The 18294-nt window shown below is 39.4% G+C and overlaps 3 protein-coding genes across 6 annotated transcripts in view; 2 read left to right on the top strand and 1 right to left on the bottom strand.

The window, feature by feature from the left end:
* The window catches only part of LOC118273222 (zinc finger protein ush), a 196856-nt gene extending 187303 nt beyond the window's left edge, over positions 1-9553 (top strand). For all 4 annotated transcript variants that reach the window (XM_050696172.1, XM_050696181.1, XM_035590081.2 and 1 more), the window contains 2 exons: positions 5927-7842; positions 8003-9553. In XM_050696172.1, coding sequence (XP_050552129.1) covers positions 5927-7842; positions 8003-8410 — 2324 coding nt within the window. In that variant the 3' untranslated portion in view covers positions 8411-9553. The remainder of the gene's footprint in view (positions 1-5926; positions 7843-8002) is intronic.
* Positions 9554-13038: 3485 nt separating this feature from the next.
* On the top strand, positions 13039-15372 carry LOC118273700 (mediator of RNA polymerase II transcription subunit 15-like). Its single transcript, XM_035590797.2, has 3 exons — positions 13039-13298; positions 13845-13981; positions 14564-15372. Exons 1-3 carry the CDS (start codon positions 13186-13188, stop codon positions 14641-14643), a joined length of 330 nt encoding a protein of 109 aa, XP_035446690.1. The 5' UTR covers positions 13039-13185; the 3' UTR covers positions 14644-15372.
* Positions 15373-15678: 306 nt separating this feature from the next.
* LOC118273656 (probable RNA polymerase II nuclear localization protein SLC7A6OS) lies at positions 15679-18062 on the bottom strand. The gene is made up of 4 exons (XM_035590737.2): positions 17818-18062; positions 16991-17298; positions 16476-16651; positions 15679-16032 (listed from the first exon to the last, which is right to left on the bottom strand). The coding sequence occupies exons 1-4, from the start codon at positions 17962-17964 to the stop codon at positions 15734-15736; spliced, it is 930 nt and encodes a 309-aa protein (XP_035446630.2). The 5' UTR covers positions 17965-18062; the 3' UTR covers positions 15679-15733.
* Between the last annotated feature and the right edge of the window lie 232 nt (positions 18063-18294).

The following is an 18294-nucleotide window of genomic DNA, read 5'->3' as shown; positions in this document are numbered from 1 at the left end:
GATGGCGTTTAACCAAATAGTTTTGTGATTTAAAACAGTAAAACTCTTTTCAGTAAAGACGTAAAGTAATTTAGCTAGTATTATCATCATTTAATTCGCACTTAATCATAGTATCAACAAATAACAATGAAATCCCAATAAAAATAAAACTACCAAAATACCGTATCAATTAAAATTACCACATCACACATGTGGCAACACTCATGAATATTAAATCCTACATCAATCATACACGGAGGTTGAGATTTCGCTACCGATTACAAGCACTCGTTTGCAAGGGGTTGCTTTGACGATATTTAGTTACCACGCAAAACTGGGTTAATTAAAGTGTGTAATTAATATTGTATAAACAAGTACTTTAGTTCACGGACCCTATTCTAGCCACTTGTAGTTTTAACAGACGAATCGGTATTTAATTGCTTTTACTAATGTTTTTAGGAAACGTTACTTTGTTTTTAATTATTGGTTCGTTTTTAAAGTGATCTGAAGTGGTGTTGTGATGATTTGATTAATGGTTCTTTTGTTAAATTAGGTACGAATACATGTCGATTTTAATAATACTTTCACTTGTGGAAATCTAGAGCATTACCGACTGAGTAGTATAGGCCATGTTATTGTGTTTACATACGACTACAGAATCCATCAATGACGTAGCTAAATCAATACGAGCTTCTATCAAATAATCTGATACAATGGGAGAACTCAAAACAAAAGCTTCATCTTCATCATCATCAGCCGAGAGACGTCCACTGTTGAACAAAGGCCTCCCCCTTAGTTCCTAGTACGTAGAAACAAAAGATAACCTTTAAAAAAATACACTATCCAATTTCTACCAAATGATATAATATTTTTTGTTTGCAACACCAAAGATAACGAACTAACCGTGGCAACATTTATCGCGGTCTCATACCAACATCGCGGCTGTACGTTACTGTTATCGCGGCCGGCGTGGACATCTAGATTTATTCGTCATGAGCCAGGACGTGGACATAGCAAGGAAATGTTTATCTACTACGTACTACGCTTACTTACCAACGTTTTTGCTCGACACGTCTCCATTGTGAGTGTTTTGTTTCATTCAATTGTTGGGCTCGTTGGGTGTTGAGTTATTCATTCATTCATTCATTCATTCATATTTCTACAACAATATAGACTTACAGTGGACAACCAAATTCTACATGAAAATTACATTAATACAAAATAAAATCTAATACAATAAATAAAATAAAATCTTTAACAATAAATCAAAATGAAATCTTATACACTAAATCAAAAACATAAAATAAAACATCTCACACTTAAAATTAAATAAATTTCTTTATAATAATTACTTAGAAATATAAATAAAACAAAATGTGACACAGTACCATCACTATTAAAGAATAAGTCTGCATCCGGATTGCACTGTATCTGTTAATTAAATTAATCGATTGGACAATTATTTGTGGAGAACGCCAACTGGTGGATCAAGCAAGTAGTCGGTGACGCCGTACCAGTACCACGAAATATCGATCGGGGACATTAAGTGAACTCCCGCACAGATGGGTTATAGACCTCTCAGTAATCAAGCAGTAGTAATGGAAAATATGTACAAATTTGCATCAGTTTTCCAGGTCCACCATGCCAAAACAAACAATGACGGGTATAAATATGGATAATATCCATATTGGCGTTTGTATATGAACCGTGCAAACTTACGCTGGATTTTTTCAATCATAAGGGTATACAACTTTTCTTGAGCATATAATAGTTGTATTCCATTTACTACGGACATATGCGTTATAGAGAAGCGTGTTATTAAAATTAGAAGATGTTCTTATTATAAAACCTAAGGCTTTACTAGCTTCTTTGGATGTTTTAATTATGTGCTCGTGAAAGTTTAATTTACAATCCAGTGTAACGCCCAGATCTCGTATAGTTGCAACGCGTTCAATTGGTGTACCTGCTAATTCATATGACATTATGACAGGAGATCTAGAACGAGTAAACGTGATCGACTTACATTTGGTGACATTAAATGTTAACTTATTTCTTTTACTCCACCTAACGACTGCATCGCACTCTGCAACTGCTCATCCGAAATATCAGAGATTGAGTGAAATAGTTTTAGATCGTCAGCGAACATAAGACACTCTACCCATCAAAACCCTAGAAATCATTAATTTATGTGTCGGTTAAATGATCTTTCAATGTTGTTGGATGTGGAAATTAGAAGTTACTGATAGAGATGTAATAAGGTGTATTTTAATATTGAAACTTAAGTCAAAGCCAGATACTTTTAAGTAAGTTACTTAGGGCTTATCACACTGTGCCGTGTCACAGTTATAGTCTGAAGATTATTATTCTGACGATCAATTCTTCTGTGACTAACTGTTTAACTTAAAGTTTCTTTACTTACCGAAAATGCCTTTATCAACTGAACCAATAGAGCTTTTCCTAGAAATAATAACAAATTATCATCCCAAAACAAAATTAAATCCCAGAAACTCCACACAACAAATCAACAAGAAAATAACTCCTACAAAATCTCGTATCGTGGCAAAACGGGCACTTGTCCCCCAGTGAGCAGTGAGCACAGCATAGGGCGTAACGATAGCGGAATCGAACCGGCGATATGTTAATGCGCGTCCGATCGTGACGCACGACGTTCATCCTGCCGGACACTTGCTGGAGATCACCGCAATGATACCTACTTGAGAATATTTTTTATGTGTAAATAGCGTGGATGGGAGCCGTTGGGAATTGTTCCCGATGAGGTCTGCTATAGTTTCCAGAGTAATGAGATGGAATGGGGTTAGATGCTGTGAAGACGTTATGCAACTTAGCGTCTAGTATTTTTGTTCATTGATAAACCGCAGTAGGGGTGGTTAAAGTAATATAATGAATAACTTAATTTCGCACGACACAACAAATTTTAATTAAGCAAAATATACTTTTGATTTGACACCTAACGCTGCCCAAAATTCACAGATACATACACCTATCAGTATCGCAAAACGAGTTAAGTTCCAGCCCATCAGCTTGATTCAAGCCATTCCCTCTAAGTATTAAACACCTATGATATTATCGCGCAGTCCACGCATGATAGATGTACACACTCCCTAGCTCAACAAACACAAATAAATCAAGATGTGTGCAACGATAATCTCGCCCGACTTTGTCACTCAACTCTTTGTTCGAAACTTTTTTAGTAGCTTTTTTTATTCACGATCTGGCAACACTGGTAATGGTGGTCATAATGTTGTGTAGTGACGTTAAGACGACATGTTTAAAAAAAGAATATTCATAGATAAATGTTTTAGGTTAGATGGAAAGATTGTTATTGTTCAGATTGTTGTCTGGCTTGATTGACGTTTTAATTATTTTAATGTTTAGCTTTAGTCTAGTGCTGGGTTGGTGCATGGGACACTTGACACGGTTAGCGCAGTGGTTAGGTTGTCGGTTGCTGCGTAAGTGTCATAGATTCGAACAAAATAAGTAAGATGCACTGATGGCCTTTTGTCTTTTTTCGGTTTTTCGAAAATTTCTCAATAGTAGCACGGACTCTGGAATTGTGCCCAGTATATGGCAATAGGCTCACCCCTATTACATGGGACTTATAACACAAATGAAGAAAAGTGGGTGTACATTATATAGCGGCATTACTACCGTAATGTGCACCTCTGCCTATCCCTACGGGGATAAAAGGCGTGACGTTGCTTTGTTTGTAAATGTGCTTACAACACAGTATACAATTAAAAAAATATATTTCACGCATGTGTACAATTTCGCAAAGAGGTGCTCACTCTTCATATTATAATATATGCTGCCATCTAGCGATCACAAAAAGAAATCTATCATTAGATATGATCAAGGGGACAGTCATCATGAACGAGATATTAATGTAGCTTAGATGTATGACATTAATTTATATTCGATGTTTTAGTTTTTATCTCGGTCTATCTTACAATCGAGTTGAATTCGAGGCGAATGTCATTCATCTGGGGACCACTACCATTGGCGGTTGAATGAGTGTTAAGTGAAAATATGAAGCTTAAATCTGATATATCTTTGTAAAATTTTGAAGTATTTTCTTTCATATTTCCCTTTGGTTTGGTCTGTCTCACTGGTCGAGTGGTTGCAAATGCGACTGCGTTCGAGGTTTCCGGGCGAGCGATTACTGGGCCAGCTTTTCGAAAATTTCTCAGTGGCGGCACGGAGACTGGAATGGTGCCCAGTGTATGGCAATAGGCTCACAAAACAAAATGAATGAGTGAAATAGCTGCTGACAACATAATAATTTATTATACGAAGTAACTTGATGAACTTTCAATGTGAAGATTAACAGCGACAGCGAAGGTCTTAACAAAGTCAGGACACAAATGACTACCATTCACTTACGCTGTATTTATACAAGTACCTAAACAAATATTTAATGAGCGTCCATATTTATTTATTCTGCTATCTTAGATAGTCTTGAGTGCTCAGCGATTACGGTGACTTATCAGGCGAGATTGTGGTCCGCGGCCCGTGGTAGCGCGCGTCCTAGGTGATCGCTCACGGGCGTCACAATCACAGATTTGAATCACTGCGATTGTGACGCCACCGATGCACGACTATTTTAATTGGACCCTGATCTCCAACCAGATAAAACCTTAACAAGATGGCCGCTTTGTTTTTTCCCTACGTGTGTAGGCACGTGTATGACGCTTGTCGGCCTTGTTTCAAATAACATTTAACATTAAATTCCATTACATAATTATACACATTTCCAACAACATGCATTGTTCTCCTGCATCCGTGAAGCAACTTTGCAGTCAAAGGGTACACCTAATCTAACCAGCTCATTGTACCTCCTAGTCAAACTATGCGGGCTAGCTTTCAACGAATACATGAGTCGCATGTTTCTCTCTTGTACAGACGCAATGACATGTTTATAAAGACAAAGGGCACAGATGTATATCATTTAACGAATCGACGTTCAGTTCGCGAGCGCTGCATAAACGACACCGAGTCACGCCATCTATCTGATTGTCCGGACAACCTTTCGCCAAGCCAACAATCACAAGCTTATAACTTATTTAGCGAAAAACAGAAGCTGGAGCGCGACTAACGAACCGCGATAAGCTCGCGTTCGGTATGACGCTAACATTAAGCTGCCAGATAAAGGCAGCATTAGTCGGCCAATCGCGCGTCACCGAGCAATCGTAATGACCAATCGGAACGCGCGCACACTAGGATAGCGTGACCCGAACGCAATCCGATCCGAGCAGTGTTCGTTACCGCGAGATGGCGGTCGGTGCGCGGCCGCACCAATCGTCGCGTCCATCTCGCTGTCGTGCCCATATAATGATCTTCACAGGGCCAGGAGAATGAAGTTGAGCCTCTCATTAATTGGCGTTTTGAGTCGAGATCGCTGCGCGAAAGATAGGTTAATTCCTCGCTCGGTAGAGATCGTTGTCGCTCAAAAAGGAAGGTGAGCGAGCGTTTTCTGGAAATCAGATCCAATTACAACGGGGTCCGTTAAGTTTTTGTTCTGTTTGGCCGCGGGCCCGCGCACGATATTGATGGACGAGCATCGGCCGTAATGACGGATCAACCATCCGAGTGCGCGAACTTAATCTCGTCCACATTTCTCGCATTTGTTAAGACGAGTGGCCGGTGCTCGCGCCCCACCCACGCGGCGACATTTACATAGCGCGGCCACGTCTCAATTAGGAGCGCTAATGTATGCCTCGACTCGCGAGGCTCCATCTGACTGACGTCGACAGATACGAGACGAAACGTGACGAGTGACGACTATCGCGGGACGTCGCTGCCAACTCGCCATCACATAGCTATTAACAACACTAATAGGAGTCGATATGGCATTCATTCTTTTTGCTGCAATATTCTGCATTTAGGTGCGCACGCGATACATTCTCACTTGTATTGTTTTTATTTTCAGGTGAGGACGAGGAATGGGGAAACGAGAGCGAGGCGATGCCGGGAGAACCTCGCACGCCCAGCTCAGAGGGGGAGCGTGCCGCGTCCAGCGGTGGCGCCTCACCAGCCTCGGGGGGCTCACCTGCTGCCTCACCACCTCGCTTGCGCCTCAACACCAGCCTTGCTACAGACCCTGCGCTGGCACCGCAGGCGACGACGCTCAAACATGAGCCACCCTCACCATCTCCTCCACCGCCACCAGCAGCAGCACCACAAGCCGCGAGAGACTATCTCGCCCTAACGGCGGCTGCGTTCCCAGGGCTATTCCCAGGGTCTGGTCCTCCGAGCTATGTATGCAAACCTTGTGGTATACGCTACTCATCGTTAAGTACGCTACAAGCACATCAAGAACATTATTGTTCAAATAGACTTCCAAAACCCACAGAAGGGCCGAATGCCTCATCTGATCCTGCAGCAGATGAGTCCAGCAGTGATGCGAAAACTCCGCGACCTGCTGGTAAGCAGTACGCTTGCACGTATTGTTCATATAGTGCAGACAAAAAAGTGAGCTTGAACCGCCACATGAGGATGCATTCCTCATCTCCGGTCAGCAGTGGTACTCCAGCGCCAACGCCGACCTCAAACGGAGAAGTCACAGACGGTCCACCAGTGCAAGACCGTTACTGCGCTGATTGTGATATTCGCTTTAGCTCAATAAAAACATATCGTGCTCACAAGCAACACTATTGTAGTACGAGACAAGTCGTGAAACAAGCTTTGGCTGCAGCTCGAGGTGGCTCAGCAACCTCAGGGTCTGCCCCTCCATCACCTGGAGCCACACCACCAGCACAAAACCAAAACCAATACGCACTTGCGTTACCCACGAATCCTATTCTCATTGTACCGTACTCATTACTACGGGGCGCCAGTACTCTCCCTGGTGCAACACTACCAGACCCGGACACGCCATGCTTTCTGTTACCAAATGGAACATTCCAACCAATCAGTCGGGCATTATCAAATATTAACTCTGATGGAAAAGAAACCGAGGTGTTAAAATCAGCCAACCGACCTCGAGAGCCATCAAGAGATGGAGGTGTGACTCCACTAGATCTTAGTGTTCGGCGGTCCCCAGAATCAGTGGTCACTGATGAACATGAAAAAGAAAATAGAATACGGTCGACGACTCCTGAGCAAATAGTTTGTGCTCCTTCTCTACCAGGATCTCCAGGAACGCCGTCTCCTTCACGGCGGTCTTCCTCACCAAGTGCAGAAAGTTCACCAAAGCGACGGCGATTAAACTCAAGAGGGCCTACTCCCAAACCTCCAAGTGTGCCGTCACCTCCCGAAGAGAAATTCGCACCCATAGTTCCTCCTGCAATCTTGCCACCTGCCTTAGCATTACGCTTGGCATCAGAACTACCTGTGACTGGTGCATCTCCTCAAGTGCTTGTGAAACAGGGAGTTTCTAAATGCAAGGAATGCAACATCGTGTTTTGTAAGTACGAGAACTATCGCATACACAAGCGACATTACTGCTCAGCTGGAGGTGGTGAGGAGCGCGCGAGTCCCGCGCCACCAGAGCCTGGTCCGCCGCCTCAGTACCGCCAACTGATATGTCTGGCGTGTGGAATACACTTCAGTTCGCTGGACAACCTGACGACTCATCAGTCGTACTATTGCACTAAACGTGAGACTCGATCTCCTCGGAGTGTGCCTGAAGTTCCGCGACCTACGTCTGGGTCAGAGGGAGGGTGGAAGTGTCCTTGCTGCGACGTGGTGTCCCCGACAGCGGCGGCCGCGCAGCGCCACATGGACGCGCACGCCGGTGTGAAGGCATTCCGCTGCACCATCTGCCGGTACCGGGGCAACACACTGCGAGGCATGCGCACGCACATACGTATGCACTTCAACAACAAGAAGCCTGCTGATTTGCAGGTAAGATGTTATCACTAAACACTATTATTAAGTTGTTATCCTAATCAAATAAATATGGCAAAGAGCCCTTTACATACAAAAACAGTTTCTTCTAAACCAATCTCTTTTAGCCACTTTAATACCACTTCGATATTAACATTTAAAACTTCGTCTATTTCAGGAAGAAAGTTACATCTCGTGCGTTTTAGAAGAGGACAGCCGTGAAGCGACGTCCCCCAGCCCAGCGGTGGGCGGCGGGGAGCGCGTGCATCGGTGCGGCAGCTGCGCGTACACATCCACGTACCGCGGCAATGTCGTGCGACACGCGCGACTCGTCCACGCGACGGATGAGCCGGAGGAGGAACAGACGTCCCCCGTCCCTCCTCCCCCCACGGTCGACATCAAGAAGGAACCCGAGACAGAACTCGAGGAAACTCCAAACTACTGCAAGTCTTGTGACATTTCCTTCAAGTACGTCAACACTTATAAGGCTCACAAGCAGTTTTATTGTACCGCCAACAATCAAGATGCGACGGCCAACAATAATGTGCCCACGCCCGCAAGGGTTACAGACACGCCAGTGCTATGAATGTCAATCTTATAGACACTTGGCGTACTAAATATATTTGTGTGAGTTGCAGGCTAAGTTGATATCCCATTTTCGTAGAGTTTCATCAAAGAACATGAAATTAATGTGACTAGTAGCGCCATCTATTATTGTACCCCGTAAATCTTTTTGGATTAAAGCGCAATAAACTGAAATCATGTAGATTCATTTTCTAACACTATCTTGTTTTCGGTTATTATAAAGGTGTGGTACTATTTTACATGGTTCTAAAGTTATTTTGATGAAATCTCACGTAATGGCGATATGTAACTGTAAGTCCTGTGTATATCAATGTTTACTCTGAAAATATTGCTCGCAGAAACCATAATTGCTTAAGTTGCTTCACCAGAATTTCTTGTAATTAATCCTAGACTAAGAATGTATCCTCTCGTTTGAAATAAATTAAAATTAAATGATTGTGCAATAAATTAATGATTATAAAATTTATCTTGTACTGCATATCAATGCCAAATCGATGTTTCAAATTTTCGATTCGATGTTAAAATATAAAAATGTAAAAGGCAAAATATGAAATTCAGCTTAAGTTACGCCACCGTTTGTGATGTTATGGTGGTCGCAAATGGCGTAGGAGAAGCTAATGAATGTTTTTTCTTAATCCTTAAAAACCTTTAGAACTCAATTGAGTAAAAACTCATAAAAGTTCTTGCTCATTTAAGTTCTTAAGGTAAAAAGTTCTTAATATATTGGCTAATGTACATACAAGCCCTCAATAATTTTAAGGTTTTTGTTACTCTGTTACTGTAAATTCCTAGTTAAAAGTTAAACTTCGTCTTTGTATTAGTATACGGTTAAAACAATATTACCAAAATTGTAAATATATGTAAAGATATTACTAAATATTATTACCATTCATTCTAAGTGATTGTTCTTGATTTTGTTGTTAATTTTTGTTTAATATTAATTAATTATTAGGCGAATTTATCTACTCCATGAAGCAGGTGCTGATTCCATAATATGGTTTTGATTTACCAGTGTCGTTTTTTAAAACATTGTGTTTTCAAAAAATTACAACTTTGCGTTCTTGTCACTTGAAACTGATTCTACAAATAACCTGTCGAAGAATGTGTCTTCAGATAAAATATTTATTTAGATCGATGATCTATGTACCTATATAATTTTAACGTATTTATACAAAATTATGCCCAATATATATTCTAAATGGTTTTTAAAGCTTACAAGAACGCAAACTTTCAGCAATTAAAAATGTACATTTTACAATTCCTTTCCTTAAAACAGTTTACAACTGGTTAACCGCAGTATTTATCATTCCCGAACTAAATGTAACAAAACGTAAGTGTAATAAAAAAAAAACTGTGTGCCCAGTATATTTTGGCACGCGGCGAAAATTGGAACTAACAATTTTCCATAGCAAGCAGCGCCACCCCAAAATGTTCTGGGCAAACAGTAAAATACCATGTTTTGTCAATGCCAAAGCATCGCTAGATTAATCGTAATTTGCATTTATAGTTATCTCATTAAATATAGTGTAGAATAAGTAACTACAAGACTTGTTCCCTACGTATAATTATTGTAATTTGTGTAACTTTTATGTTTTGTCTGTCTATAAAGGAATGAGTCTCGAATCAGTGTTGCGATTAAAAAATATAGGTACAAAATCAAAAAAATGTTATCGATCTTCCATTATGACGTATTTAGTGGACTGGTCGTTGGCAGAAGTGATTTAAAAATGCATTAACAAAACTACCATTGTGTAGGCTATTATTATATAACTCTTCTGGCAATACTACTCTATAAAATTTTGTAAGATAGCAACACTTTCAAAATCTAAAACAACATTAATTTCAAAATACATATAAGTTTTCCATTTTTCATTCTGAAATTAAAGAAAAACCACTTCTGCTAACGACTTAAAAATTCAGTAGAGTAAAACGTAAAAAATCATGACATTTTATGTAAAAGAAAAAAGGTTGAAACGAAACACAGCATCTGATGTTATGTGCCATAACTGTGTTCTCAGTAAAAACATAGTTTTTAATGTAGAAGCGTCATCTCGAATAAAATCCTTATATGTTTCGTAATAGATGGATGTCTTAAATTATTATTTTATTAACTATCACATATTAGATTCATAAAACACCAAATATCTAAAAGAATTTCACTTCACTTCAAATTTAATTGTAAACGCTTAAAACATAAAAAATATGATATTCCTTTATAAGTAACCTACTGCCATATAACGTGAATACGTTAGAATATGATTAAAATTATAGAAGCTCTTAAAAATACTTCATAATATGTAAAATGTGAAAGGCATGGCAACTTCAAATTTGAAATCGGTTGCTGCTAGGACAAAAAATAATTTAAGACACCCATCAGTACCTACCAATGTTTAAAATGCAACATTATTATATTTAAGACGTTGAATTAAAGTGATAATAACAATTAATGAAGTAAACTGTTGTAGGCATACAATGATATTGTAAAAATACCGCCAGACAATAAATTATTTATCACATATTATTACATGATTTTTATTTTCCGCAAAATCTGATTTTCCTCGAGACACCCTTTGATACTGACTTTGAATATTTTGCCTTATATGAGACAAGCCACAATCTCACAAAACCGCTGCAACTCCTGTAAGCCAGGACCTATAGTAGAAACCACAATGAAAATAGCAATGAACCTATTCATAAACTCTCCTTAAACATAATATTATCAATGAATTTTCGACAATAAGTTAGATTAAAAATAGTCTTAACCCGCTCGAAAACTAGTGGTTCTAGCTAAAAAAATAACCCTTGAAAATTTTCGAAGCCCTCTAGGGAAAATCGGAATGTGTAACGTACGATACAAAAATAGTCGAAATGGTTAGTAAAAACCTTAGGGCTAATCTGAAGGGTTAGATCAAACAAAAATAGATTATCTAAGTGAGTCAAACCTGCGATACACTGAAACGAAGCCCATCGAATGTTAAAAAAATATCAGTACACTAAAATAGAAGAGTACTACTAACGTCATCTCTGATCGCACTCCGTAACTAATTTCCACAAGGTAGAATAGCAACCTCCAACGCTCAAAATCATTTGCTGTTCAACCAAAGATTTTGTAGAAAGTTAGTCCCTCTCTTAAATTCTTAAGTAAACGATAGATGGCATCACATCGTCACACCTTTTTATCCCCGAAGGGGTAGGCAGAGGTGCACATTATGACTGCCTCGTTGGCCGAGTGGTTGCAAGTGCGACTGCCGGGAAAGTATTGCTGGGCTTTTTTCGGTTTTTCGAAAATTTCTCAGTAGTAGCACGGAGACTGGAAATGTGCCCGGTACCTATATGGCAATAGGCTCACCACCGGCTTACCACCACCATTACATGGGACTTACAATAGGTATAAATTGTGAAAAGTGGGTGTACATTGTACAGACGGTATCACATACTTGCAGTAAAGTACCTACTGAAGAAAGGATACTACAAAAAGCAATCATTTTGAACGGATTCGCTTAATCTTGGCTTTCAATGAGCCCAATTATTATGAAAATAATTTCTTTCTCTCTCTTTTCAAATCTAGAGGTTAGGGTAAAATCATCTATCTCGTCTTGGACGAGGCGAGAGCTAGTAAGTGTCTCTTACCGACTAAAAACCACCTAGTTCCTACTCCTGCTTTTCGAGCCGGAGCCCCGGTAACCCGCTAAGTAGTCCGCAGCTCCGGAAAGCTTTGTCATGGCTCTCTCGTTACGCACAAAGTTGACCGCACGATTGGCGCGGTGGCTTCGTAACTGGCTGCCGTGCAACGTATCGTAGGTTTGGTTCCCGCACGGAGCAACTGTGCGATCCACAATTTGTTGTTTCAGGTTTGGGTGTCATGTGTAGGTATATGAACTTGTATGTTTGTAAACGCACCCACAACACATGAGAAAATCCTAGTGTAGGGTAAAGTTTGTAAAAAAGTGTGGCTGTTATAGGTATATAAGAGTAGAGTGAGTAGTTTGGTACCAATACGAGGTAGCCAGAATCCGCAAACCCGTCAAACGATTGGAAGGCAATAATATGTACTTTAATTTGCCTTTATGGACCCTCGCTACGGATATTTGTGCAGTGGCTGGGCGACTGGCTGCTGTGCTATGTATCGCAGGTTCAATTCCCGCACGGGCAATTCTTTTTCCACAAATGTTCAACATTATGTGTGGAGGCAAAACAAATGACGGAAAATCGGTATTTAGGTAATATTTGGGTGTTCCTCTACCTGCCCCTTCCGTGTATAAGAGGCGTGATGTTGCGTGGGAAATATGTAGGTATGTAGGATGAAATTAAAGATTTTTAGGCGAGTTTGCGCAGAGCAACCTGACGCTACGCCCGCCACGACGCATCATAGTTTAAAGTTTTCAGCACTAAGCAAACTGCAGCCTGCAGTAATACGAGCCAAATAAATATCAACACTAACACCATCGAAATAGAGCCTCAACTCCAACAACCATCTCTCACAGATGCAAAAAATATCCCCCAGTATTAATTTAAACTTTATACTCCAAAAAATAAAGTAGGAATTTCGCTGTCTGAGATGAGGACAGCGCTGCATAGCGCTGGCTAGTGTTGTCAAAACAAAATAGCGCATGCGCGTTGACGATATTGATTGATAGTCTACCAATTTATCTCGCGGAGGCACAGCGGCGCGTCCTCGCGTGATTTATAAAGATAGTAAAAGCTATTAAACTGGGGAGTATTCCGTATAATTCACTTGGGAATTCTGCCGAGTTCTGTGATCGTTTTGCCCAAGCGATGGCGATCGACTCAGGGCGCTCGCAGCAGTCCGGCTCGGACACATTCATCCTCACGAATGACAACAATAAGTGGAAGACTGCTGCTTGCCGCCAGGCTATGGTCAACAAGATGTAAGTTGGATTCGAGACTTTAATTTCCTAATAATACGCCATAGAATCGCCTCTCGAATGAGCATTGTTTTCAAATCGTTTGTTTGTTTATTTACTTTTTTAATAATTGCGCAAAATGTTGTTGTTTTTTTTATATTGCTTGCTTGTATTTTTGTCTCGGTTGTTTTTCTTATGCGATGTCTAGAATGCTGCGCTGCGATTTTTTTACTGCTTAAGACCATAACATAAGAAGTGCGCACATACCTACTTACCTATATACGAAACGCTTTTTTTGAGGGGGAAAATCATCCAATAACTTCCTCGCCTTGGGCGAGGCAAGAGGGAGTGTCAGACTCTTATACCTACTGACTAAAAACCACCCTGATCCTACTCGTGCTTTTCGAGTCGAAGCCCCGGTAACCCGCTAGGCAGTGTGTAGCTCCGGACATACGAAATACTACGCTATCTTTAATTAAAAATCTGCAGATTGATAGCTCCAGCAATATTTAGATATCTGGTTCGGCAATAAAGCATGCTTATTTATTTTTGCCCTTTTTTGTTTAACAGGCAGAGCATCATAGAAGAGACTGGCTTGCATGAGTACTCCGCAGCGGATCTGGAGGACAGCATCTACCAGAACTCCAAGACCAAGCCGGAGTACGTCATCATGCTGGTCTACATGATGCAGCAGCTCAAGAAAATGTGTAAGAACCTATTTTTATTACTATCAACAGCGGAGTTTACTGCCCTGATGGTAAGCAAAGACTGTACCAAACCTAAGGAAGTAGCTAGACTGCAGACCTGCAACATCAGAGGTAGGCAGGTACTAGTCTAGTCTGGCGGCGCGCGGCGAGCTACCCTTGCTCGCCGCCTCGTCGATACTGCTTCGCAGAATGACAAGACGGCATCCCAATCCCCCTCACTCCACACCATGGCCTCGCGGGAGGTCCCCGTCGCCGACCACATCCCTGAGGACACGGCGGTCTTCAGCCTATGCAGGGCACACCGCCACCGTATGCTGCCCAGGCTGAAACTGGGGCCTTAGTCTGCTATTACAATTGTGTCAGAATGGTCGATCACTGATCAGTACGAGAGGGATGGAGCTATACAACCTACATAGCTGCGTCCCTCTTGCACTGATCAGTGATCGACCATTCTGACACAATTGTAATAGCAGACTAAGGCCCCTGAACAGTTGTATATATAGTATTTAGTTGCAAAAGATGACAAGCAGGTAACACTAATATCTAATTTCGTAATTTATGTATTATTTTCTGTGTCCCCAGCGGCAAACCAGTCAGGCGACGCGATGGCGGAGGACAACGACTTCATGGTGGACGCCGCCACCTTCACCGACTTCATTTAAACCATCAATACAATAAACAGACGACTGCATTTGTTAGTTAGTAACCATTGGACGAAACAAGCTAAAACGACCTTTATTGCAAACCAACTAAGGCTTAAATTATAGAAAGATAGTACTCAAGCGGAGATCTGTGCTCAAGCATAGTTAGAAAGGGATGCACGTATATATTGAATGTATTTGCATCCCTTTTTAACTGTATTTGAAAAGAGAACTCCGCTTGAGTTTCGTTCTATACTAGAGTGCCTAGTCCAAGTTTGTTTAAGTCCACTGATTGGTAAGTTAATTGAAGCTGGCCAATCAGAGCGCTGAACGTCATAAACGTATCGATCGCGTTGCCCTATCACAAACGGGCACTAGGCCTTAAAAATTAACGAATCGAATTTAAAGTCCAATGGCGATAAAGTATACGAGATTGCTGACATCCAGATGGTGCGTAGTAGGTTTTAGAATGACAAGGAATGTTCGGCCAAATCATTTTTTACAAAGGGGGGGTAACATTGGTCTAATTATCTATTAAGGGGATGGGAGATTATGGGGGGTGAAACGGAAAAAGGGTATAGATAGGAAAACAAATTCTGAAATTGAGGGGAGGTGTGCCTTGTAAAATGAAGGGTTTTTTGTTAAGAAAGGAAAGATATACTAATCAATGCAGACTTCTGTCTCTTTCTAACTGTCTTTACTGTGTTTGGAATAAAAATCTGTCAAAATTAAACATTTTTCGACCTTCAATGTTGTTTTATTTGAATAAACTATGAAACTTCTTCCTTTTTCCTTAAATATGTGGTTGCGATTCATATTCATGAATAATATTTATTCACACAATCGTCAACCTTATTCTTTATGTTATGAAGCTAAAAATCTATTAACCCTTGGTATGCCGGAACGCAGATTCACGCGAGACACAATGTGTTTCCTATTGTATCTTTGTCTAATATGCAGACGAGAGGTTAATGAAATTCTCGGCTTCGTAACGAATTTCGAAAGTATCTATCATCTTCAGCTTACACCAAACCAATACAAAAACAAAACACCATATAATATTAAAAAATAACATTTATTAAACAAAACACCATAATATTACAAAACCGGATCAATCCGGATAATTATCATCAGACGAATCATTTCTGTATTGTTCCCTAAACTGTTCCGTATCCTCATCTTCTCCGTAGTAGAATCCATCATCACTATCATTCTTATACCCTGGATCATCATCATCATCAGTTTTATGGCAAAGTATTAGACCTCTGTTGGACAAATCTGGGTTTTCTGTCAACACCTTTGCTTTATATTTAGCGTACGCTGAACCGTATCTCTGAGCATCATCTTGAAGTATGTCCGGTGGGTCATCGTATATTTTGTCTTCGCCTGTGTCACTTGATAGGTCATCTTCTGTAATTAAAATTAATTTCTTTATGAAATCGTTCATTATTGGTATAAAGGTATATGAAAAATCTTTCACATGTAATAGAAGTACTATAAAAGAGAAAGGTAGCTATCAAATATAAAACAAAAACGAATAAATATTTCTTATACTGAAAGAAAAAGAAAGTTAGAAAAACATTAATTCAACACGCTAAATAAACAAATGACATGTAAGTACAGTTTCACCAATATTCGTAAATACATGTGATTTTATAAAAAAAGTTCAGCATTGTGCAAGACAGGGCCGTGTGGTAGTAATCTACTGGCTTGTTATGTGACTCACGGATGTACAAGTTGTAATGGCAATTTTTTACTTTCTATTGAGTTTCTGTCATAAATCTAGACTGATTATACGGGATTAGGGCTGGTTACTAATTTCATTCATAAAATAGCATTTTAGTAATACTAACCTATATCAACCCTCTGCATGGCTTGCACCATATCCTCCACATCTATGCTGCTGGCCTCCGAGTCTGGGTAGTCATTCCTCCAGTTGTTCTCATCGTTGGAATCATCATCATCATCAGCTTCATGGTCTGAGTCTTGTGTTGGATCATAGGAGTCTAGGACTAAGCCTGTTTCGACACTGTAACGGAGGAATGAGGAGATAAGTATATAGTACAAATAATTAAAGCAAAAAGGTAAGAACTAGAAACTATTCTAAGTGCAAATTCAATACAACCACTCACAAAAATCTTAAGTTAATGTTTATTATCGGGGAAGATTAAAGGCCATAAAATCTAAATAAAATGTAGTGAGAACAAAAGTAAAACTAAAACAAAAGTAAAACTTGTATAAAATTGCCCCATGATAAATATCAACCAAAAATAAAAAAACAAAACTACACTATTTCCCATTACCAATAACAATGCAAAATAATACAAAACAATATAGAGAAATGAGTAATTTTAATAACAAAACTTACCCCACAAAGTTATCTATCATAGATATATCAAACTCCTGTTTCAAACTGGTATAGAGATCGTACGCATATTGTACGTTCCCATCTTTGTCATCTGTTTTCTGCAGATCTATTAAATTGAGTACATCTGTATTCTCTCCATCGTTATCTTCATCCTTCAAACCTCGACTACAGTTGACTATTTCATAACGACTCTTCGTTGTGACCTCTTTTCTTTCTTTTCTTAATTTTTCTATGATAGTGTCTACGTTGGGTAGGGTCTGCTGCTTTATATCTGTTTTTGGTAAAAGATTCTTGACATGTGTGGTTTCCTGTGAATGGACAAGTTTGTATGTTATTATCATAATAATTCCACTGCAGAGTAGACAAATTAGAGTGACTTCAGAGTAGCTTAGACATTCATAATTTGTATTTATAGCTTGGATCAGTAGGTAGAACACATTTCATTAGTCATGTTTTTAATTTTATTTTTAGTCTCAACCATATGCTCCCTAAGCAAAAGCAAGACGCAATTATCGTATTTAAACACAATAAATGCCATAGGGGACTCTTGTAAACAGTGGATTTGACTTCAAGATTTATTTTTTTAATCTAGTTAAAATAGATTTTATAACCTAAACAAAGTCTTTAGCAGCATGTAATAGTATAATAGAGGCATTTTAAAACAAAACCGTGGTCATTTTAGAGGTTAGACAACAATAATGTTTCCGAAATTAAAATGTTCCTTCAATATACAACACAAGTTATACTTTAGGGTTCTTTTCATGGATTTTTATGATGGCATAGTATTTTTTTTAGCATTAAAAGCTTCCTTATTCTATTATACATACTTGATCATCAACGGTTCCCCGGAAGACGAATAATGACGGAGAGATTTCTTCCTTATCAGTTTTTATCCGTTTACACATAAGAACCAGCGTATCCTGTGGATTCTCTTCGAGCCTACGTTTCACTCTCAACACTGTAGAAGATGCCATCTTCACGTATCTATTAATTATTTAACTAATTTTAACAATAACAAACTTTAGCGCTCAATCAGGATTCAAGACATTCTATCACAATCTGAATGACAATGACGTTATAGAAATTTGACAGAAATGAAATGATAAGGATAATAGTGATTTCGTTTAATTTCATTATGCGCACCCTGTTGCTGTATGTCTTAATTTAAAAAATATTATTTGTTTTAGTATGTAAAAGTAAAATTTGATATTAAAAATATACAAATATACTTTATTATTGTTTTATAGCGATTAATTAAGCGAGTATTAAGAATTTATAGCGATTAATTAAGCGAGTATTAAGAA

Source organism: Spodoptera frugiperda, chromosome 1, assembly GCF_023101765.2.
Source record: "Spodoptera frugiperda isolate SF20-4 chromosome 1, AGI-APGP_CSIRO_Sfru_2.0, whole genome shotgun sequence".
NCBI lineage: Eukaryota > Metazoa > Arthropoda > Insecta > Lepidoptera > Noctuidae > Spodoptera > Spodoptera frugiperda.
Note: the sequence above shows the minus strand (reverse complement) of the source record. Positions and strands in the feature narration are given on the sequence as shown.

What these genes read in the sequence shown, in the direction of transcription:
- LOC118273700 (XM_035590797.2), top strand. Translation starts at nt 13,186, where the DNA reads ATGGCGATCGACTCAGGGCGCTCGCAGCAGTCCGGCTCGGACACATTC. An exon ending in CAGGCTATGGTCAACAAGAT is followed by an intron (nt 13,299 to 13,844) that starts GTAAGTTGGATT and finishes TTTGTTTAACAG; the next exon opens with GCAGAGCATCATAGAAGAGA. An exon ending in GCAGCAGCTCAAGAAAATGT is followed by an intron (nt 13,982 to 14,563) that starts GTAAGAACCTAT and finishes CTGTGTCCCCAG; the next exon opens with CGGCAAACCAGTCAGGCGAC.
- LOC118273656 (XM_035590737.2), bottom strand. Translation starts at nt 17,964, where the DNA reads ATGGCATCTTCTACAGTGTTGAGAGTGAAACGTAGGCTCGAAGAGAAT. An exon ending in GGGGAACCGTTGATGATCAA is followed by an intron (nt 17,299 to 17,817) that starts GTATGTATAATA and finishes GTCCATTCACAG; the next exon opens with GAAACCACACATGTCAAGAA. An exon ending in CATGCAGAGGGTTGATATAG is followed by an intron (nt 16,033 to 16,475) that starts GTTAGTATTACT and finishes TTTTAATTACAG; the next exon opens with AAGATGACCTATCAAGTGAC.